At 48.4% G+C, this 23691-nt stretch overlaps 1 protein-coding gene across 2 annotated transcripts in view; it reads right to left on the bottom strand.

Moving 5' to 3' along the window:
- Positions 1 to 23691, bottom strand: part of LMBRD2 (LMBR1 domain containing 2) — a 440257-nt gene that overhangs the window by 210812 nt on the left and 205754 nt on the right. For both annotated transcript variants that reach the window (XM_085631040.1, XM_085631037.1), the window contains exon 11: positions 2500 to 2633. In XM_085631040.1, the coding sequence (XP_085487166.1) occupies positions 2500 to 2633 (134 nt within the window). The remainder of the gene's footprint in view (positions 1 to 2499; positions 2634 to 23691) is intronic.

Here is a 23691-nt window from a genome sequence, read left to right on the forward strand (position 1 = left end):
GGGCTATCGAGTTAACTGGAACAAGTCACTAATGTTTGTATTGGCGGGAGATACACCAATCATACGGACCACCGGCGATGCTCTAGTGGTTAGAAACAAATTCAAATACCTAGGTATAGTTATATCGCTAAACGAGAATGAATTTATGTAAGACAACTTGTTCCCCCAACTACATAGACTGCGAAGGGATGTAGCGCATTGGAGAAAGTTACCACGCTCACTGATGGGACGAGCTTTTAAAATGATGGCACCGGCCCAATTGGTTGCACTGCTATTTTGCTCGTATACAATGTATGGCATTTACTTCAATAAAAAGATTTAAACCATAAAATGATGGCACTACCACGAATATTGCAGTATGTCCAGAATACCACAAACAGGATACCCGTGGAGTTTTTCCGCAAGATTGACTCAGAAGTAAGACTGCTAATTGAGGGATGGGGGGAGTGCAAGAATCGCGTTACATAAACTGCAGCGGGGAGTGTATGGGGGGGACTTGCCATCCCAGATAGTCGTAAGTACTACTGGGCATCACAGTTAGTAACGATAAATAACAGGGTATTTGCAGGAAGGTAGGAGCTGGCTTACCGAATGGACCACTGGTCAATGGGGCAAAGAGGGTACTCAGAGGCACTATATAGCAAACAGGTGATCAACAGACTACCAACACATACACAAACGACTGTTAGAATATGGCGAGAGGCTACTAAATTCCTAGACTGGGAAGGGAAATGAATGGAGCGCACCCCGTTCTGGTATAGTGGGCTGCTGAGTGAAGTGAGGAAATTAAAGGGATTCCGTGCACCGGCGCTTCTAGGAATTGAGTTTCTAGGGGATGTATGGAAGAATCAAAAGATGATAGAGTTTCCGAGTATGCAGTCGGATCATCAAATGCCTGACAGAGCTATTCAGTTACGTACAACTTAAGCATGCTCTAGCGGCGCAAGTTAGAAAGAACGAACACCTACCAGAATACGCACCATTAGAAGACCAGGTACTAATGGATCAGATAATGGGAAAGGCCACCTCTCTCATTTATAAAAAAAATTATGAATAACATGACGGATCCCCTGACAGCACTTAGAGAGGCTTAGGAGGGAGATGTGAGTATCCTAAAGGAAGATGACTGGCTGGAGGTCGTGCAGAGCCCTAGGGAGGTTGCTATAAGAGCACGTTTTTGACTGATACAACTTTGAATCATACATAGATCCTACACAACTAGAGCGAGAGTGCAACAAATGGGTGGACGTGCTTCAAATAATTGTTTAAGGGATTGTGGGGAGGTTGGTACCTTTTTTCACACAATATGGAGCTGCCCAGGGCTACAGAACATTTGGAGTAAAGTCACAAGTGTGATGTCAAGAGTGTTGGGACAGGAGTTACTGATGGATGCAAGATGGCATATACTGTGCATTACAGGAGAGGTTAAATGGCCAATGTACATTAAAGTGTGGCTGATGCCTGCAGATATAATAGCCAAAAGAAATATAGCCCAGGCATGGGGGAAAGGGAATGAGAAAACAACCTAGATTGGTGCTGTGCAGCAGAAAAGATTATCTACCAGACCTGAGGAAACCCCGGAAATGGGACAAGGTCTGGGGGAAATGGGCGGAATATAGCGGGCCCTGAATAAGCACAAGAAAATAAATCAATTTGTGATAGGGGGTAAAGACATCTGTAGACGTCGTCCTGGGGCGAGAGGGGAGAGTCGCTGGAAAGTGCAGGGGCTTGCATACCGCAAAGATGTATATAAGTGGTGGTGAACCCTGTTCAAAATATGTAATGCAATAACATAAGCTTATGTCCTTGACGTTCTGATATGCAACTGTATAGGTAATAAAAAAAGAGTTAAAAGGAAAAAGAAAAGGTGTGAACATGGAAGGAACTTAAGCTATGTGAGTATATGACTGTGTGTGTGTTATGTAACGTTTATTTATTGACTGCAAGAATATGTAAGCTTTATGGTGCTGAAAAGTCTGCACCTATTAATAAACAGAAAGAGGCCTTGATGAAGTTAAAGGGCAAATAGTCAGGTTTTCTAAAGCATGACATTTAAAAAGCGAAGATTTCGTAGAGACAAATAAAGGGAACTATAAAGCCTTGCAGCCATCACAGAGAAAATCTCAGCCATCTATGTGAAGTGTGAACACAAGAGTTGGCTGACCTGAGTAGGTAGACCGGCTTACATCATCCTAAATTGTATGCCCTAACTTCTGGCGCTTGAGACCATACATTTTCTTTAGCAATGATAAGAGCCTTGAATTTAATACAGGCAACAAATTAATAGGGGAGAGACAGAGAGAGAGAGCGAGAGAGAGAGATTTATTTTGTGGCGTTTTCAAATCAAACATATATTATAAATACAGTGGTGGACTGAATTGCTTTAAAAAAAAAAGTGCAGTTAGTCCTGAGCTGTACTCCCGACATTAAATGACAGATTAACATTCTGGACACTCGTTAAATAAACAAAGAACTTGCAAGGATAAATTGCTTACTTACATGCCACTGAAAAGAAGGCTGTACGCATCTGTCTGATGGTGCGAAGCTAAATAATAATAGTTAAAGACACGAATCCTGAAGACCGTGGAGTAAACACAGATACTCAAGAAGAAGATGGATATGAAGCAGGCAATCTAGAAGCAAACACATTGTTTTATTATCAATTTCAGCTCAAAAGACGTCATTTTAGAGCAAAGTTTTGTCTCAAGCACATACTATAAACTTATCTATAGGATGATGGTAAATACATAAGCAGTGCAATCCTACAGCTCCAGTATTGGGAGACTCTTTCTCATTGTACATTTTCAATAGAAAAACAAGTGCACTAAAGATGGCTTCTCTATTCAGGTACTATGTGCAGACATTCAACTGTTTCAATTAATGAGGGCTTGCTTACAATCCTCTTATTTGTATGTTTAGGAATATTTCCCCAACAAAGGCCACCATGAAAACTGGAAAACCAAGAGACTAAACCTTAATGGGCTTGCAGGCTGGCCCACGAAACCTCATGTGTCCAACGCAAAGATAAGACTCTGAAATGACTGTACAACTCCATCCAGACTCCTAGACAGTACACCTAAAAGCAAGTGTCACCAGAGCTGCCCATTCCTGAACCCTGAACCTACTATGAAATGCAGCCAATGCTGGCAATTATCTGCTGTAGCAACTGAGAGATACTTTTATTTTAATGTATATTTGAAACTGCTGTTTTGACCATACAACAACGCATTTCAATTGGCAGTATTAAAGTTTTAACAGTAAATAAAGTAATAAACTTGAGTAATTTTGTTGGGTCACAGAAAAAAACTATGATAAGAGGGTACAAATTGAGCCCTAGCTGCTCCAAAATAAATGCTCCACATACTAATCTTGAAATACAGACCACGATTTCTTAACTTTATGCTATGTGGCATTTATTTGTACTTCATTGGATGATACTGGGCACATATAGGGTTAAAAGAAGGCATACATACTCCATAAGGACCTTATTTAGAGTTTGACAAAGTAAGACATTCGCTACAAAGTGGCGGATGTCCTGTACAGCTGCCAAAAAGCGTTGGATGTCCTGTTTACTGCATTTAGAATGACATCAACCTCAATTCACTCTAAATACAGAGGGTGAGACGTCTGCCACTTTTAGCCTCTGCCCCATTTATGCCAAACTATAAATAAACCCCTATGGCCCTGATTTCGATTGGGTTGTTGTTTTAAGACCCCTGCGTAAAGTCCTATTTGCGCTGGGGTCGGAATTATGAGTTGAGTGAAAACCAATGAAAAATATCAAATTAGTTGATGCAGAACAAAATTATATGGGTGGTTTGAGTGGCTACTGGAGGCCACATTGTGGCTACTGGAGGCCACATTGCAAGATAAATAATTCAGATGGTGGAAAGATTACAATGGTGAATGTACATCTGCTCTTCACAATGTAAATGTTTGATGGGCTTTCAACGGGAAAATTAATCATTGCACAATGGAATTTTATAGGTGTTGTGAGAGGGTACCGGAGGCCACATCACAATATATAAAACGGAGTGGGTGAAAAGGTTTTTAATGGGGAATGTTTTTCTGTTTTCACAGTGTAAATGTTTGATGGGCTTTGATCAGTATAAATACGATTTTAAAGTGTACATATTTTATGTAGCCCTGAAGAAGTCTGTAAGGACAAAACACACTGGCTACAGGCGGCAAGATGTTTTTAAGGAACCGTCAATAAAGAAATGAATGATGGAGTCTGTGCATTGATGCTACATTCTGTTGATAGTTAAATAACGAATCTCTTGTCTTTTTACTGTGGAGGACTGTGTAAAGTTGTGCTGAGTAAACCATGAATATACAACATTAGCTTGTTGATGAGCCATGACATCTACACAAGTACGCGGTGTAGACCATGTAGCTGCTTTACATATGTCTGCTATAGATATGTTTCCTAGAAAGACAATTAAAGCTTCTTTTTTACGAGTAGAGTGATCTTTTGGTGGGAGAGGTAGATGTTTATTTAGCTTCAGCTTAACAGGTTTGGATACATTTAGCGATCCAACGTGAAATGCCGGATTTAGAAATAGCTTTGCCTTTGTGTGGTTTTGAGAATACAACAAAGAGTAGTTGTGCTTTTCTAAATGAATGAGTTCTATGGATATGGTACATAAGAGCTCTTTTCATATCTAATGTGTGTAAAGCCCTTTCCACAACGGAGTCAGGTTGTGGGGGGAAAAACTGGTAATTCAATAGATTGATTAAAAGTGGAACTGAGTGACCACTTTTGGTAGGAATTTAAGATTGGTACGTAGTAGCAACTTTCATTTATGAAGCTGGAAGAATGGTTCTTCTAAAGTTAGTGCCTGAAGCTCACTGACACGACTGAGTAAAGTGACTGCAATGAGAAATGTAATCTTCCAGTAGAGAAACTAGAGAAGGCAGGAGTGAAGAGGCTCAAATGGAGGACCTATTAATCTTCTTAGCACAATGATGAGATTACAAGTAGGGGCTGGCAGCAGCCTTGGTGGAATCACTCATTTGAGGCCCTCTAAGAATACTTTCATTACACAGAGCAAATATGCGGCAACTGCAGCTAGATGTAGCATTATACAAGTAACCACTAACCCAGAGATATGTAAATGAAATTGGTAGGATACGATATCTTGAGCGTTTGCTGTTAAACGATTAATGCTTTTTGAACGGCAAGAGTGGACAAAGTGTTTTCACTTTGCTGCATTACAGGCTCCAGCAGTGGGCTATCTTGCATCTTTAAGAATTTCCATTCCATTACCTTTTAGATTACCAAACTCTAAGACCTCAGGAGACAGATCGCAAGACTGAGATCTGGGTTTTGAGTTAGATGGTCCTGCCAACTGGGGAGTACCTGGTGTGGAACTACTAAGAGTTTCAGTAGTAGGTGAACCATGGTTGTCGTGCTCATGTGGGAGCCACTGGGATGAGGATGAGAGAAGTCTGCCGAAGTTTGCTAATCACAAGTGAAAGAGTTGGAGCGGTGGAAAAGCTTAAGCAAATATCTCTGACCAACTCATCCATGGTGCGTTGCCTTTGGTCTGTAGGTGTGGAAACCTGAAGGCAAAGTTTGGGCATTTCACGTTTTCTGCTGTGGCGAAGAGATCTATGTCTGGGTGACCCCATTGATGGAAGAATTGAAGTTGGACTTGTGGATTGAGTTCCCACTTGTGGACTTGTTGACGTATCCTGCTGAGGAGATCTGCAAAGTCACTGTCCACTCCCTGAGGGTATTCTGCTAAAAGGTGAATGTTGTGCCAGAGAGCCCACCTCCAGACGTTCTGGGCTAGATGAGATTGCTGAGAGGACCTAGTGCCCCTCTGTTTTTGCAGATAATACATTGCAGCCATGTTGTCTGTTTTGATGAGAATTACTTGTATGTCACCACTGCAAAGAGTGGCAAGCTTGATGGCTCACCAACACTAGATCTTCTAGTGGAGTTTCTGCTTGAATCCACTGAAGTGCTAAGCATTCTTGCAATGGACGCATATTGAGTCTGGAATGAAGAACCACAGCTATGGATGATGCCATGATGCCTTGGAGGCGCATAACTGTTCTCACGGTTATTTGTTGCTGAGGGCAAAACTGTGGAATGAGTGTTTGGAAGGAATTAATCCTTTCAGCATTCAGATAAGCTATCCCCATGTGTGAGTTGAGAATGGCCCTAGGTAAGGTTGTATCAGAAGGGGTTGGAGGGGAGACTTGACTGAATTAACTGTAAAACCTAGAAGGTGAAGTAGGTTTCTGGTAGGTCGAGTGTGTTGAAAACACTTCTGATAGTTTGTGCTTTTGATGAGCCAGTTGTCCAGAAAAGGGAAAACGTGTATTTTTGCCTGCCTAAGTAAGCTACTGCTACCGCTAGGCATTTGGTGAACACCCTAGGTGCTGCAGTGACCTGGAAAGAAAGGATCTTGAACTGGAAGTGCTATTTGTTTAACATATCTGAGGTATTGACAATGTGCTGTGTGAATTGGAATGTGGAAGTAGGCATCTTTTAGGTCCAAGATGGTCATGAAGTCGCCTTGTAGTAGCGGGTTGACATCTTGAAGAGTGACCATATGGAAGTGCTCTGAGAGAATGTACCCATTTAGGAGTCTGGGGTCCAGGATTAGCCTTAGACACCTATCTTATTTGGGAATAAGGAAGTTAAGTAAATAGAACCCTGTGTCTCATTGGTGTAATGGCACAAGTTCTATTGCTTCCTTTTGTAGAAGAGCTGAGACTTTCTCTTTGAGCAGCTGCTGATGTAGTGCTGGAAGTCTGTGGATGCGAGGTGGAATGTCTAGAGGTGTGGAAGTGAGTTCCAGACGATAACCATGTTGGATATTATCCAACACCCACAGGTCGGAGGTGATATTCCGCCATGCAGGAAAGAACTGTTGAAGTCTTGCCCCGACAGGTATGATATGATCGGGGAATGGTAGACTAGTCAAGGAATGGTGATGGAGATGGGAGGTTTGGTAAAAATCTACGTTACCTCTGCCTCAGGAATCGTTTCCTCTATATGAACCCCTATAACATCCTTTTGGGGAAGATGTTTGGGTGTGAACGTTATGATAGGAGGGGGATACTTCAAGGGAGGTTGTCTTAGACCCTCCACGATAGAAGGAGCGGCAAAAGTCTCGTTGTGATGGTGTTTGCAATCCTCCGTTTGCTTTCACCGTCTCATTATCTTTTTTCATTTTTTCCAGAAGGGTGTCAACCTGGGGTCCAAAAAGATATTTCCCGAAAAAGGGGAGAGCTAGTAAGTTCTGCTGAACTTCGGGCCTAAAGCCGGATACCCTTGGACAGGCTTGTCTACTAAGGATCAGACTTGAATTAATATCTCTAGCTGCTGCGTCAGCTGCATCGAGGGTACAACGTATTGTAGTGTTTGATGTATGTTTCCCCTCTGAGACAATCTGATATGCCCTTATTTGTGCTTTTCGGGAAGATGCTGGATAATCTCCTCCATTTTATCCCTGTCATAGTGCGATAAAAGACCAATGGAGTTTGCAAACCTTCAATGGCTGGCAGATTGTGCAGCAACTCTCTTACCCGCTGCGTCTATCTTCTTGCTCTCTTTATCAGGTGGGAGTGCTTCATCAGATGTCAGAGTTTGCCCTTTTATGGCCTCTGGCTACCTCTATGGAGTCAGGTATAAGTTGTCCCTTTATGTATGTAGAGTCAATTGGTGAGGGCTTGTACTTTTTATCAACTATGGGAGTGATAATGCTAGCGCTAAGGGGTTCATTGAAAATGTCTGAGCATACCCTTGATATTGTGCTAAATGCCGATTGGATGAGAGAGTTTCAAATAACAAAATCGTCCTCTAGAGGCTCAGTAGGTAGAGGTACTTTATAGAATGTAGATCACCTGATCTGCAATTATTCAGTAAATATATAAGAGGTAGAACTTTGGAGTAGGGGCGGGCGGAATTTGCGAAAGTGACTTTCGCAAATTATCGTGAAAATGTTAAAAATCTCCGCAAACACGCGGAAATATCGCAAAGATGCGGAAGTTTTTTTCCCGCCCGTTCGCGGTATTTTCTGCGTGGTCGCGGCTCGCCAACTTACCCATGCGGTTGCTCGCGGGCGCGGCCATCTTGTTTTCACTCGTCTCGCGGTGCATGATCGTGAGAAGAAAGACGTGATCGCGCGACCAATGACATTACTGTGGGCGCGAACTGTCGCGAGACAGCGCAAATGGCTACCAACAATCCAACATCTCGTGGAGAACGCGACCGGATCGGGAAAACTTGTCGGCGAACGCGGGGATTCAGGTAAGGCGATCGCGCGCACGCGAGAATGTATTATTTTACAGCGCAAGCAAGAAACAAATTATCGCTAAGCTGCGGAATGCGGAAATTTTGACATTTTCGCGCTCTCCGCGGAACGCAAAAATGTCAAATTATCACAATTTCCGCGAGCGGAACGGAAATTTAGCCCAGGCCTACTTTGGAGTGAGTGTGACTTCAAGTTCCCCTCTCCCCGGGAGGAACCACGAGGCAGTTTCCAGGCATCTTATATATTTACTGAATAATTGCCGATCAGGTGAATCACCAACGAGGAGGTGTATATATATATTTCATTAAGCATGCAAGTTTGCGTGCATATAGTATAAACAGCAGGAGTGGGCCCAGAGAATTTGTTTCCATAGGTCCTGATCAAAAGCAGATAGGGGCAAGGCTTCAAACATGTTGACCTTGTAGGAAAGCAGACTCATAATTTCTCCTCTCCTATTTTCGCCTTTTTAAACATGCCGACTAGGGGTCAGGTTAAATTAGTCAAACCCAATAGCCAGGTATTTTTAGACTTCACCCTATACTCAACCACCCCCCACTCCTATGTTTTTTAAACATCATCTTCATCATTATTATACAAAAAGTGCTTCCACGTAGTTAGTAGCATGTCTCGATCCGCAGCAGAACGGGATGGACCCGATGATGAAGCATGCCACCAAGGGGAAACCCTGGTGGGTGAGGATTTTACTAGTAAACAGTTGTTTTCTCCAATGGCGGGTCAACCTTCTGAACATAGCTGGGTTCCATTTTTGTGAAATAGAAGTCATATTAATTGCAGAAATGCGCCCATTTGCCAGCTGTCCATGTAAGTCAACTGAATAAGTAGTGTAATACCAATTCGGACAGCACATTTCTGCGCACCCACAGACCTGAGTAGAGATTCAGCAGGAGCCATCTCAAATGATAGGGCCAAAGCTAATATTTCCCATACGCCTACTTGATGGAAACAATGTAGACATCTTGGAGGTCTCCTGAAGGTAAGCAGTCTTCTTGATGAAATACTTTCAGACTTCACACCGTAATGATGTTATGAAATAGGCCCACTAGAAAAAATGGGTTTTGGTCTAAAATATACCTCAAGCCCCATCTACGATGTACTTAGGAGTCAAATTGCAAACCCTTCTCTTCACCTGAAACCAAATATTGTTACCCCCAATAAGCATAAGTGTCTAAATCTCCTGATGATCTTGAGATTTTTTTAAATGGTGGTAGGTAAGCAACGGTAGACTGGAGGAAGGTTAAAGCCATGACATTCTAAAATATTTTCAGAACCCACTGGTCTTCACTGCTGGCAGACAACTCTAAAAGAAGGAAAGTCACAAACACTGCGAATACATGCCCCTTGACTTTTGGAACGCAAACAGTTGAAGTCCCCAAAAGGTGTTTGAAGAGATATCAGAATGAGTGGGAGGCTTGTGCTTAAGATGTACTGGATGAAGAAGGCTGCTTCGGTTTTGATGCCTTTTTATCTTTAAAATGATCTGAATGGCAGTAGATACCCTTTTGTTGGTTGCAAGTAATACTAATTGACGATTTGGCTGCAACTACAAATTCCTGCACTGTTTAACTTCTCGCCTACTGCTCCCACTTTAAGCAATTACATTTTCAGACCATTTTCAGACCAAGATCAAGGGGAAATGGCGTCCTGATTAGATTGAGATTAGAGGAAACAAGCACATAGCTCCCATTGACAGAAAGATCACAATGAAAATGAGCAATTAAAATGGAGTCCTCGGAGGAGGAGCCTAGCGCGCAACCAAGATGGCCGCGTAGGTGCGAGGCTCCCGAGGACCTCCGCAACCTCCTACGATTATCCTGAAATTATCCTGCCCTGGATGAGGGGACTATGTCGGTGAACCTGAGCTGAGGTGGCACCCGTTTCCCGCTTCCGAATCGGACCTCGGACACCGGAGTGAGCACCGACTGAGGTGTGCGGCCTTCTCCTCGCCGGACCCCGGATTTGCGCTGTGGGGTGATGCAGTGACAAAGTGAACAACAGCGGCAGGCAGGGCCTGGCGACTCGCGTGCCCCGCACTATCGCTTTCGCTTTCGCACCACCTTGTCGTCTCTGCGAGGTTGGGTCGCGGAGCCTTGGTGTTGGTGTGGTGTGGCCTTGCTGGGAGACCCTGCCTGCCTGCAGGCTGTGATCCACCCCGCTGCTTTGAGGGCCCCCCCCGGAGCTCGTGGCCCTGCTTTCCTGCCCTACACGACGTGGCTGGTGCGACTGGGAGACTGGTGGCCATGGCCACGAAACAAGATGGAGACCGGGCAAAGACCAAATCGACCCGGCGTGGCGCCGTCCATCAGGCCAACAGTATGGACCGCTATACCCTCCAGAAGGGATCTCCCGATGGACCGCGCAAGTCCCCTGAGAGCCCTCCTGATGCCCCAGACCTGCCCGCAGATCTGACTCTGCGAGATGTTATGGGCGCCATTGCCGAGATGAAGGCCTCGGTGGGCCAGCGGTTTGATACACTGGCGCAGAAGATTGACTCGGTCCTCGTGGATGTTGGCCTGGTTAGGGCCGATCTTTCCAAAACCAACGACCGAGTAGAGTCTTTGGCCCACACCGCATCGGGCCTAACGACAGATGTGGCGGCCTTGCAAACGGAGTTGCGCCGGCTTAGTCAGGCGACTGCGCTTATGGATCGACGCCTGGAGGACTCCGAGAGTCGGGCACGGAGGAACAACATCCGCATTATCGGGGTGCCCGAGGGACGCGAGGAGGCGGCGGCGGATCTCTTTGTGGAGGACCTGATTGCTACCCATCTCCAGCCACGGGGGCTGAGCAAATTCTTCGCTGTGGAGAGGGCCCACAGGGTTCCCGGGGGAAGGCCGAAGGTCGGAGCCCCTCCGAGACCTCTCATCGCCCGGATTTTTAATTTTCGGGATAGAGACGCTATCCTGCAAACCTCCAGACTGCATGGACCGGTCAAGCTTGACAATATGGAGGTTAATTTTTATCCTGATTTCACTCCAGCGGTCCAGAAGCAGAGACTGAGCTTCCTAGGCGTCAAACGCCGTCTTCGGGACCTAAACCTCAAATACGCCATGCTTTTCCCGGCCAAGCTGCGTGTGGAGGTGGATGGTCGCACGCACTTCTTTGATCGTCCCGAAGCGGCCGGGGACTGGCTGGATACTCTGCCCGGGGATCGTGATCGGGGGGGCGGGGGGGGGGGGGCGGCGGGGGGAGACGGCACGCTGGATCAGGACTGAGGGTCTAATATTGGGCCTCACTCTGGACGAAAATGATGCCACTTTTGATTCTGCGTCAGTTTTTGTAAGTTCCCCTCCTATGGAGGTTGTGTTGGGTCTATTGGGGGTTCTCCCTCCTCCTCTAGGGGGTTTAGTTAGTCTAACTATATATGGGGCGACAGGCACACTGCACGTTGGGGGGGCTGTTCGGGCTCATGCAGGGGTGCAGGGAGGGGGGAGTTCTGTTGGGGTGGGTGGGTAGGGATGGGGTGTTGTTCGTTTTTATCACAAGGCAAACGTATTATTGTGTTAGTTCTACAGTGCTCTCCGGGGGACGAATGATGGCTTTTGTATATGATGGGGGGTAGGGAACTAACTTTGTTGTCTTGGAATGTGAATGGACTGGGGGATGGGATCAAACGGGGTGTGGTCCTGCAGTTTTTGAAGCGAATCTCGCCCGATGTGGTCTTTCTGCAGGAGACACACCTCATTGGCAACTCCTTCTGCGCCATGAATCGGCGTGGCTATCGCCTAGTGGCTCACTCGGGCTTCACGTCCGGCTTCCGGGGTGTGGGCATCATGGTGAAGAACTCACTCCCGTTGGAGATTGATGAGGTGCTCCACGATGACAGGGGACGTTATACGGTCTTGGTGGGAAGACTGGAGGGCAAAGTGGTTGTCTTTGTGTCAGTATACATCCCACCGGGGCTGCAGTCGACCACCTTTGCGGACCTTGGGCGCCTTCTCCTTGGCCTTCCGGGGGGGCTTTTGGTTGTGGGGGGGGGATTTTAATGCGGTGGTATCTGGGTCTTTGGATCGTCACCCCCCTAGGGACCTCCCCCGGGCACAGGCGTGGCTACCCGGCCTCTTGGATACATTTGGATTAGTGGACTGCTGGCGTTTAAAACACCCCACGCAGCTGCAGTACACTTTCCACTCGGGAGCCCATGGTAGTCTCTCACGACTAGACTATGTCCTTGTCCCGGCGGCCTATGTTGGGAGGGTGGGAGAGGTGCGCCATTTGCCACGGGGTATTTCGGACCACTCCCCGCTCCTACTGCACTTTGATGTCTTTCCGAGGGGTGAGGGTAGGGTGGTCCCAATCAATCCTTGGTACCTGCGCGACCCCACCATTCGCGCTGAATTGATTAAATCCCTTCAGCGATATTTTGATGAGAATGTGGGGTCTGTGCCTTCGGCCGTACCGCTATGGGAGGCCTTCAAGACAGTACTCCGAGGGGAGGCCCTATCCCTTATTTCCCACGCCCGGAGGCGCGAGCGGGAGGAGGTGACCCGGATGGAGGCTGAAATAGCTGAGTTGGAGGGGAATTTAGAAGGTGGGGTGACGGAGGCTGCATTACATGTCCTCCCAACTCAAACAAGCGGCCTACAGGGCCCTCGTCACGGAGGCGGCCAGGGGCCTCAGTAGAGAGCAACAGGGGCGACTGTATGATGTGGGTGATAAGGCTGGTAAACTTATAGCGTGGTTGGACAAAAAAGAGAGAGCGAATCGTTTGGTCCCGCTGATTGAGAAAACGGATGGTGTGTGTGTAACTGAGCCAGAAGAAATTGTCTCCTGCTTCGCGGATTATTTCCATGGGGTGTATTCCCCGGTGTCTCCCTGCTCGGAAGAGGATTCCCGTGCCCTGCTCAGTGATATCGCGCTGCCGTCCCTTTCCGGGGAGGACAGGGTGTCGTTGGACGCCGCTCCCACCTCCGACGAGATCGCCCTCGCCATACGCTCGGTCGCTTCCGGCAAGGCCATGGGTCCGAATGGTCTCCCTATCGAGTTGTACAAGTTGCGACCGGATACGCTGGCACCCCACCTCCGGGCTATGTTCCTGGCGGCACACTCGGTGGGCTCCCTCCCGCAGGACCAGCGTCTGGCTACAATCGTGGTCATCCACAAGGAAGGGAGACCTCGGGACCGGGTTACATCCTATCGGCCCATTTCGCTACTGAATGCGGAGCCCAAGATTCTCGCCAAGGTACTGGCCAATCGGCTGGTCGGCGTGGTGGGCGATTTGGTTCATCAGGACCAATCAGGCTTTATTCCCCATCGCAACACAGCCCTTAATCTGCGGCGTTTGCACGGTGTGCTCGCACGTGCCCCGTTCATGCGGGAGCCGGCCATTTTGGCGTCCTTAGACGCCACCATGGCGTTTGACACGCTTGAGTGGCCATATATCTGGGCGATGCTTGCGAAGTTTGGATTTGGCCCAGGGTTCATCAGCTGGGTTAAATTGCTGTATTCGGGCCCATTGGCGCAGGTGGTGGTGAACGGAAGAGTGTCGGCTCCGTTCGAGCTGGGCCGGGGCACACGGCAGGGCTGCCCCTTATCGCCGCTCCTCTTTGCACTTGCCTTGGAGCCCCTGGCGGAGTGGTTGCGGTGGGAGCCTTCCATCCGTGGTCTCCGCTGGACCCCTGAGTATGAAGACCGCGTATCCCTATACGCTGATGACATCCTCTTGTACCTAGCTTCCCCACGTAAATCACTCATAGTACTGGTTGATGTTTTGCATTCATTCGGTCGTAACTCCGGTCTGGTCATCAACTGGGCTAAATCGTGTGTGTATGTTCTCTCTGGGGAGGCTCCTATCCTCCCGCGGGGCTGTCCGATCCAGGTCGCCCCGCAGGGATTTAGGTACCTGGGTGTCTTCATTACTCTGGACCCGGAGGCTCGGTATGATCGGAACTTGCTTCCCCCCCTCCAGCGTCTGAAAGAGGATGTCGCGCGCTGGCGGCGTTTGCCGCTTTCGCCGCTCGGCCGGGCGGCATTGTTTAAAATGATGTCGCTGCCGCGTTTCCTATACGCGTTGCAGAACACTATGGACCTCGTCCCAGCGCGCTACTTCCGCGAAGTGGAGAGTTTGCAGCGCCGCCTGTTCTGGGACGGGAGGCCACGTATTGCCCTGGCTAAGCTGACGCTCCCCTGGTATGACGGGGGGATTGCCCTCCCGGATATTAAACGGTATTATTGGGCCTCCCAGCTAGCTGCGATTAATCAGGGCCTATATGGGCCCGCCTTAAACCCGGCATTTGAAATGGATAGGATGCTACTTCCAGGTGGTGACCATAATCGAGCGCTCTACTCCAGCGCGCCCGACGCTCGCCTAACGGGCCCCACGCGTGTCATGGTGCGAGTGTGGCACGCGGCCAATGCTGCAATGGGGTGGAAGGACCGTTTGACCCGGGCGTCACCACTATACGCATCTGAGCGGTTGGGCTCCTTGTGGACCTCGAAGGGCTTTGAGAAGTGGGATTTAATAGGCATTAGCAAAGTGGGGGATCTCTGGACGAGTGGAGGATTTAAAACGTTCGAGATGCTGCAGACGGAATTTCAGTTGCAGGGCAGCGAGTACTTCCGGTATTTGCAGGTCCGTCATGCGCTGGGCTCCGTCTTTCCGGACGTTGCCTCCATCCCGGAGTGTTCCCCCCTGGAGGATAGAGTGCTGGATGGACACATCCCGGACAGCACAATCTCACTGATCTACAAAAAACTGATCAACGACCGCTCAGAATTGTTGACTGCCCTTCGTGGGGCTTGGGTAGCCGACGGGCTGGAGCTGGACGACGAGGACTGGACCTCCGCGGTGGCCTCCCCGAAAGAGGTGGCCATACCGGCTCGCCTTCGTTTCGTCCAGCTCAAGATACTCCACAGGGTCTACATGACGGGGCCAAGGCTCCTGCGTATGGGCTATGCTGAGGACGGTTTGTGTAAGCGTGGGTGTGGTGCGTTGGGGACTTTTCTGCATATCCTGTGGGAGTGCCCGGAAGTGGAGGGGTTCTGGCGTGGTGTGCATGAGGTGCTGCGAGTGGTTACGCATGTGGCGCTGTTGCCCGAAGCGAGGAGATGCCTGTTGAATGTGTGGGAGCCTACCGACTGTTCGGTGCCGCAGACGTGGTGGGTGACTCTGGGGTATATGGTTGCCAAGCGTGATATTGCCCAATTGTGGGGATCCCAGAGGCCCAGGCTGAGACAGTCGGAGAAGGAACATATGGATTGGTGCATGTTTCGGGAAAAGGTGGTGTATGTGGCGAGAGGTAAGCCTGGGACATGGGTGAAAGTGTGGGGCCCCTGGAACGCCTACCGCGGGGGAATCTGTGCTCCGCCGTTATTGCCTGATCCATCGCTGGCCCCGTCCCCTTAGCCAACTCATTCCCCCGGTACCTGGGCATTGGGTGTACCCAGCCCTAGTTCTGATCTCTCCCCCCCCTCTTGAGATTCCTATGGATGGCTAGGATCCCCCCCCTAGGGGAGCACGTGTTGCTATTTCCGGTTGAGGATTGCCTTGTGGGTTTGTTTGTATTTGTTGTTCTTTAAGTTTAAAATGGAACCGTATAGTGGGGTCTGGATAGTGTGGCTCGCAACGATGTTACCTCCTGTGTATGCTCGGCCGCAGCACCATGTGTTTTATAAATGTATATCGTATGTTCCTTTTATTGCTAGCGGCCGGCCGGAAGGTTGTAGGCCTATATTTGTATATTTTTTTGAGTCTTGTAATAAACGGTTTCAAAACAAAAAAAAAAAAACAAAAAAAAAAAAAATGGAGTCCTCATCCCTCAAGCTGTCAAATGCAGCAGGGATGCACAGCGACGCTTTAGACTGCGAGACACAAAAACGTGAGTAACCTAACACAGAAAACTGGGTGACCAGTCAAAAAACGTGGAACTGCTCTCCAGGGAGGATGGACACTAGTGAAGTGAAGGGAGGCATGAGCGAGGCGACAAAAATCGAATCCAAGCTGAATGTGGAGGAGGCCTGAGCAGAATCTGTGATGGAAAGGATCAGACAAAGTGGATATGAAAACTGGGCCCAAGCTGGAATGGAATAATAGAAGCCCTATTTGTGATGGCACATTAGCCCATAACAAGGGTGAAACTGGTCCTGGGTTACTTGTTTTCCAGTTCAGGGAAGAATTGGCTTGGTAGCCCAGGTTAGGCTGTTCCCATTGGAGAAGGGTCAAGACTGATTTGCATATAGCTAGCTCCAAACTGAGGTGGGATGGTGTGTAAAATAACAATGGATTGGGATGTGACCCAGAGTAATTACCAGTGGCTGAGATTAATTCAAGCATTCCATTCATATTTTTTTGTATACTTTAGTATGTCGCTCTAAATGGGACGGGTATGCGCAGACGTGGGTCCCGTGCACACTATGTCACTGGAACTAAGGTAAACCAGTTTGATGAGCCTGTAATAATGGCAAAACCGGTCTTGGTTTGCTTGTGATCCGGTTCATGGATGACCTAGCTTGGCAGTTGGGCTGGACTCTTCCCATTGTAGCAGGCCAAAACTGTTTGCATATAGCTGGGTCCAAACTGAGGTGGCCTGGTGTGCAAAATAATGGGATATGACCCAAAATAACGAGATGTGACTCAAGTAATTACCAATGGCCGAGATTAATTCAAGCATTCTATCCATCATTTTTTGCATACTTTAGAATGTCGTCCTAAGTACAAAGGGTATGCCCAGACGTGGGTCCTGTGCACACTGTTACTGAAATCAAGCTATGCCCAGCTGATGAGCCCAGAACAAGGGCGAAATTGGTCCTGGGTTGATTGTGTTCTGTTTCAGGGGGGACTGGCTTGGCACTTCGGGCAGTGGCCCTGAGCAATTACCAGTGGCTGAGATTAATTCAAGCATTCCATCGATCCTTTTTTGTATTCTTTACTACTTCTGACAGGCCCACAGAATCAAGCCAGAACCATTATGAAATGTGTAACGAGACTGTGGTAAAAAGGTGTACTGAGATCAAGCTGGAAGGACTGATTTACTTTTGTGTGGCGCCTGAGCAATTCGATAAGGCATAAGGCACTCTAAAGATCACACTGTTAAGAACATGAACAGGCCCTAATTCTGTGCTTTTAAATTGGCAAGCAGAGATTAGGAGCAAGAACACTATTTGTGCCATGCTGGTCCAGATGTTGTGATCTTTTACTAGAAAGCAGAGGCTGGTAACAGGTTAAAGGTAAATTAACACTGCACACTCCTACTGTGCCCCAGAGGATCTTTGGAGCCACTTACTGTTATTGCACCAACCCGAGACTCCATGCAACCTTAAAAAAAGGGAAAAGGGAGGAGTGGCCAAGATGGCAAACGTGTAAGGCATGAATTCTTCATCTCCCCGCTCTCGATCGCCTGCCGCGCCCAAAGCCAACTTCGAGACTGCCCAAAACACTGGGGAACAACAGAGGGGGAGCGAGCTGGTCTCAAGAGGCTCAGTTGGTACAGGATTGCTTCCACCTGGAGCCCGGCAGCCAGCGAAGAAGTGATGCACCCAGTCGCATGTAATGGAGCGGCAGCCCGGAGGGCTCCATGAATGGACAACTCAACAGTGGGATAACTGGGGGATCGAACACCCAGACACTGTCCGGGAGACGCAGTGCTGGTATGTGGAGGCACCCCTGAGCGGGGTACACTCTGAACACCGCCAAGCAGATCAGCAATGACGAAGGTCTGTGGGGAGCGAGCGAAGGTGGGGCCCGGGAACCGAAAGCCGATGCAACGGCTATTCCGACTTGGCACAGCCGTGGAGAAGAGAGCCAGCACCAGCTCACAGCCACAGAATGGTGAACTTGGCAGACTTTAGAGAGTAACGCTGTGCCTGCCTTGTGCTACCAGGAGATCTCTACTATAATACCAAGGGGGATTCTTGGAGGACCCAGGCCCTGATGAGATTCTCCCAAGCCATCGGGAGAGGGTCGGATACGGGCGGTGGGCCCGGGATTAAAGAGACATTCAGTGCACAGAGCTTACGGGGTTCTACTGGACAGCCCAGGAGGGAAAGCGGGCCTTGGTGTGGTGGCTCCCAGGGGAGCACTGAAGTACAAATGGCCCTGGTCGTTTGGCCTGGAAAGAGAGGAAGAATTCACGCGGAGTGCGCTCAGGGGGAGCGGTCCCACTCCAGAGGGGAATCGCTAGTAGACGAACGCCTGATCGGACCCCCCGAGCAACAGCCTACCAGTGCAACCAGGATTGAGGCTGAGAAAGCCTGCCCAGGTGCACCGAGGACACAGAGAGTTGTTGGTTGGCGGGCCCCAACGAGACCTCGCAATCTCGTAGCGACAGAGATGGATCCCTACCTGTGAGGGAATATTGGACCATCCATACGACAGCTCAGAGAGGACGTAGCCACAGCAGAGCTGGGTGGGATGCGCTGTTTCAGCGGAAAACAAGATGTAGCAGCCCCTTTTAAACTCCTAAACATTTTCTGGGTACACCGTGGGTTGTGAGACCGGTAGATATCCAAGAGTGCCTGTTTAGAGGAAAAGAAGACAGGAGAGCCTTGCAACATCTAAGAATGTGGGTAAAGGGCCCTGAATGAGAAGAGAGCCTCGAGAAAGTCACTAAAGGAAGCCCCAAACTTACCGACAACCGGGGGAGAATAGCCAATTGACCTCTGAGTACAGGTTACCTGGTACAAGCATACAGTGGACCCTCCACAAATGTTTATAGGGCATACTGAACCCTTATTGGGAGCAAGAGTCCCTCACAATAACAGTGGTCCTCTCAAGGAGGAGACGTAACCCACATTCTCTGACATGTCTTCTGCAAGGGGGAAGAAGGATCGGAAGGGCGAAGAAGGATCGGAAGGGGGTAGAAGGATCGGACGCTGAAAGACATGATGAACAAACCCCCAGCTGCAGCGGGACGAGATGGACGGGTGTCACCTACCACCCATTCTGGTCAAGAGACAAACCGCAGAAGAGCCATTCACATGGTCCTTCTTAGAGTCGCTGTTCTCCACACTGCAGAAAGATCTACAAACTCTCAGAGTGGAACTGTCCAATGATTTTAAAGAGATTCAACATGATGTAGATGCGATAAAGGAACGGGTGGCAATGATAAAGGACCAGGAGCACACTCGTAAGAAGGAAGTGGAGCAGCTACAACAAGAGGTGATTTGTGTTGCTTGAAAGTCAAAGAAAGCGCCAAGCACATGTGAGGATCTTGAAAATCATTCTCGGAAGAACAATATTCGTATTAAGGGGGTGCCATCCCAGGCAGAGGGTTCAGACAATCAATCAATACTGGAGAGACCTCTTCAGCTATATTTTGGGGGCCCCACCAGAACCAGAAACTGAGATAAAGATAGTCCTTGCACATAGATTTGGCCTTCAGAGGTGCCACTCAGCGCCGCCTCCAGACATTCTGACCTACCTCCCGGATTTTCAATAAAAAGAGCTGATCCTGCGGAAAGCCTGAGAAACACAACCACTATCATTTCAAGGTCACACTCCCTCAGTATATCAAGATCTAGCCATGATAACCTTACAGAAAATGAGAGAATTTAGACCAGCAATGCTACATTTGAGAAACATGGGAGTTGCATACTCCTGGGGCCACAACTTCAGACTGATTTTCAGATGGGAGGGTACATTGTACCAGCTCGGATCGCTTCAGAAGACTTGCAGCATTCCCGGAATAGAGTACCCTTCAGGTGAGGATCTCGATAAAAGAGAGCCGGTGTCACTGCGTGGGAAGTGGCAGTGGTCGAGGAGACGGCATTCAACAGAGAGCAAGGGAGAACTTGATACAGTCACGATATCGATGGAATGACAGGCGGTCCTGGAATTGCTGTCTAGCGACAAGCAGAATGGAGAAGACATGTGAGCTCTTTGGGCAGGCACTTAAGTTCAATTAACGTTTTGGGAGCAAGGGGGAATTTAAAGGTCACAACATGAACCCAACAACTACACCCACTGGGGTCTCTTGGACTCGTCCCACAGGTCCTGGACTTGAATGGACTAAATTAAATGTTCAATTTAGTTTTTATCTTTTTGAGGGACTTGTACTTATAATAGCAAGCTGCGGGGAAGATGAGGGACACACTGAGGGTCGAGATCGAAAGATGAGGTGAGGGTCGAAACGGGAGGAATGTCGCTATGGAGTATTATAGATGACTACACCTGCGCACACCTGACATGACGTTGAACGCAATTAAAGTACTTTCACTTAATGTGAAAGGCCTCAATAACCCTATCAAAAGGTGGGTTATGCTTTCATATTTGGAAAACGAGGGGGCAGATATTTGCCTCCTACAAGAAACTCACCTCCTGAGTAAGGATTGGCACTGCCTCCGAGCTCGGGCATTTCTTCAACAATTCTTCTCCTCCACCTCTGATAAAAAGGCTGGGGTTGCAATCCTGGTGGCAAGGCATTTCAGGGGCGAGGTGGGCCCTGAAGTGAAGAGCAGGCTATTAGCCCACACGATGCACATCGTGGGACACTACATAGCGATAGGAACCATATACGCACCAAACACAAGGCAGGAACGATTTCTATAGGTGGCTGTTTCAGAGGTGATGACTATGCAGACACGGATGACACTTATGGAACGAGATCTAAATATTGTACGTGATGCAGAATAGGATAGATCGAACAACCCTTCTGTTCAATCAGGGGCTCTGTCATAGGGAGGGAGCTGATGGCTGCAGGAGATGGGGCTGATGAACTTTTGGAGGCAGGCAAACCCTCATTTGACCCAATATACTCCCATGCCCATAAAACCTATACACGCTTAGATTATATGCTGGGGACAAGGGAGGTGTATAATATCATGGGAAACATAGATATACTGCCAGCGGCGCTTTCAGATCACGATGCAGTGACCCTCACCCTACACCCCCCCCCCCCCTGCCCCCCACCCCACCCTTAAAAAACACATTGGGAACTGGAGATCAAGGGAGACTATGCTCCTTCGACCTGTGGTGACAACAGCTCACAAAGGCACTACACAGCTACCTTGAACTAGATGATAACCCCGCCATCATCATTTTTATGCTGTGGGAAGAACTGAAAACAGTGGTGAGAGGGGAGTTCATAGCAATGTCAGTCACTGATGACAAAGTGCGTAAAGAAAAGAGGGAACAGTTATTGGCCCAGTTTAGAGAACTTGAACATATACACTGCTGCACTGGAGCCCAGAGAGTCTGGCATTAACTTCGAACAGTGCGGGCCCAACTGGCAGGACTGGATTTGGATGGAGCAGAATATGCTGCTCTCCGGCTGAAGCACTCATATCGTGTCAATGGGGATAAATCAGGGCGGCTTCTAGCTAATAAGTCAAGGGCCCGAAGACAACAGATGAAAATGTAATCTCTTAGGTCCCAAGTGGGCGAAGTTCTGGTAGACGATGAAAGTATAGCGAAAGAGTTCTGGGACTTTTATGCAGAGCTATATACGAGGCAAGATGTAGATGTCCAGAACATAACCTCCTACCTAGAAGGAGCACATACCCCCAAGATTGCTGCAGAACAGGCAGCTTCCCTAGACGCACCCATCAGGATTGACGAGGTGATCGCGGCAATCTCTCGCCTTAAGCCCTTCAAATCTCTGGGTCCCGACGGCAAAGCATTTTGTCAGACTTTAGCCCTTATCTTAACCAGATTGTTTAACTACTTTGTGGGCCCTGGGTCGATTCCCTCCAATAAGCTAGCGGCGTCCAACGTGGTCATTCCCAAGCCAGGGAAAGATAGGCCAATATGTGGATCCTACCGCCCCATATCATTGCTAAACGTAGACATTAAGCTCTTCACGAGAATACTTGCGGAGCGGCTAGGCACCTGATGCGAAGTATCATTGATCCCAATCAGGCAGGATTTATACAGAATAGACTGAGTAGCGATAATACGAAAAGGATCCTACACCTAATTGATCTAATTGATAAGGCACATCACGTGGACATGGAAACCCTCCTCCTAACGGTAGATGCTGAAAAGGCATTTGACCGAGTACACTGGCATTATATGGAGCAAACTCTCTCCCATTTCGGAACTGGAGACCAATTTCGGTCCTGGGTAGCAAGCTGTTACAGCACCCCTACGGTCTCAGTCAGGGTGAATGGCATTTCCTTACACTCTTTCTCTATTAATAGAGGGACCATACAGGGATGCCCACAGTCACCCACAGCCTTTTTGAGCAAAATATCCACTTTGGGGGGCCTCAGGGTTCCAAGTAAACGTCAGTAAATCGCAGGCCCTTCTGTCGTCCACACGAGACCACTTACAAGAGCTTGATGGTTGATTCCCAGTCAAACGGGCTACAGAATCGCACCCCTACCTGGGGATCCGTCTCGCTCCCACGATAGCGCAAACCAGTATAGTAAACTACGGTAGCCTACATAGATAATTAGAGAAGACCTCCATAACTGGAAATCCCATTGTGATTACCTAAAATGTGAATTCTTCTAAAGGCTTTGTATTTATTTCAGACATTACCGGTCTCCCTTCCTAAAGGGATGCTTCTAACATTGCAGAAAGCGCTACACCAGTTCAAGTGGACGGGAGCTCGACCATGTATGAGACAGGAATTTAGCTATTTAGGTCCAGATGAAGGGTATTGGGAATCCCAAATCAACAGTGTTATTTTCAGGCGGTGCAGATGTAATCCGAAAAACACTGGTTATTCCAAGATCGAGCAATCACGAAGCTTCCCCTATGGAAGGTACCATTCCTTAAGAAGGTTGACAGGCCACGAAGCCTCAGAAGCCCACCGTTACGAAGACAGTGATAGAGGTATGGGACGATGTGGCTACTCGTAGAGGGCTCACTACATTCCCTTCCCCTATGAGACTTCTACTCGAGACTAGGGACTTTAACCAGGGCCTTGAAGGGAGATCTTTCGGGGCTTGGCACCAGACCCATGTCGCGCCGCAGGCCATATGTTCGATGAAGATGGTATAGTTTCCTTTCCACAACTGCTATCACAGTATAACCTGCCAGAGACAGAAAGGTTGCGCTACCTCCAGGTGCGGCACTGGGTGCCACATCCCTCTAATCTTCCCACAATGAACAGATGGCTCACAAAATATGAGAAATGGCTGGGTACAAAAACGACGGATAAACGCTTGATCTCCGAATTATATACACTGCTGTGTCAACCTGCCCCTAACACAGCATACACCCAGTCAAATAAGTTGGGAAACGGAACCGGGGAGAGAAATATCCAATAAGGAGTTGGCAGAGATATATTATCGTTCCAGACATACGGCTCGGAATACATCAAGTATTAAGACAGCTACCAAGGCAGCTACCTATTGGTATATGACCCCAGTACGCCTTAACCAAGGGAATCTGGAGCGTTGCCCCAACTGTTGGTGCGGAAGCGGTGCAGCAGGCACACTTTTACATTTGCCATGGGACTGTCCAAGCCTGACATCTCACTGGGATCGGATCTTAGATGAAGTGGGCGCACACTTTGAC

The sequence above is a fragment of the Triturus cristatus genome, chromosome 2_1 (assembly GCF_964204655.1).
Source record: "Triturus cristatus chromosome 2_1, aTriCri1.1, whole genome shotgun sequence".
In the NCBI taxonomy this organism is placed as follows: domain Eukaryota; kingdom Metazoa; phylum Chordata; class Amphibia; order Caudata; family Salamandridae; genus Triturus; species Triturus cristatus.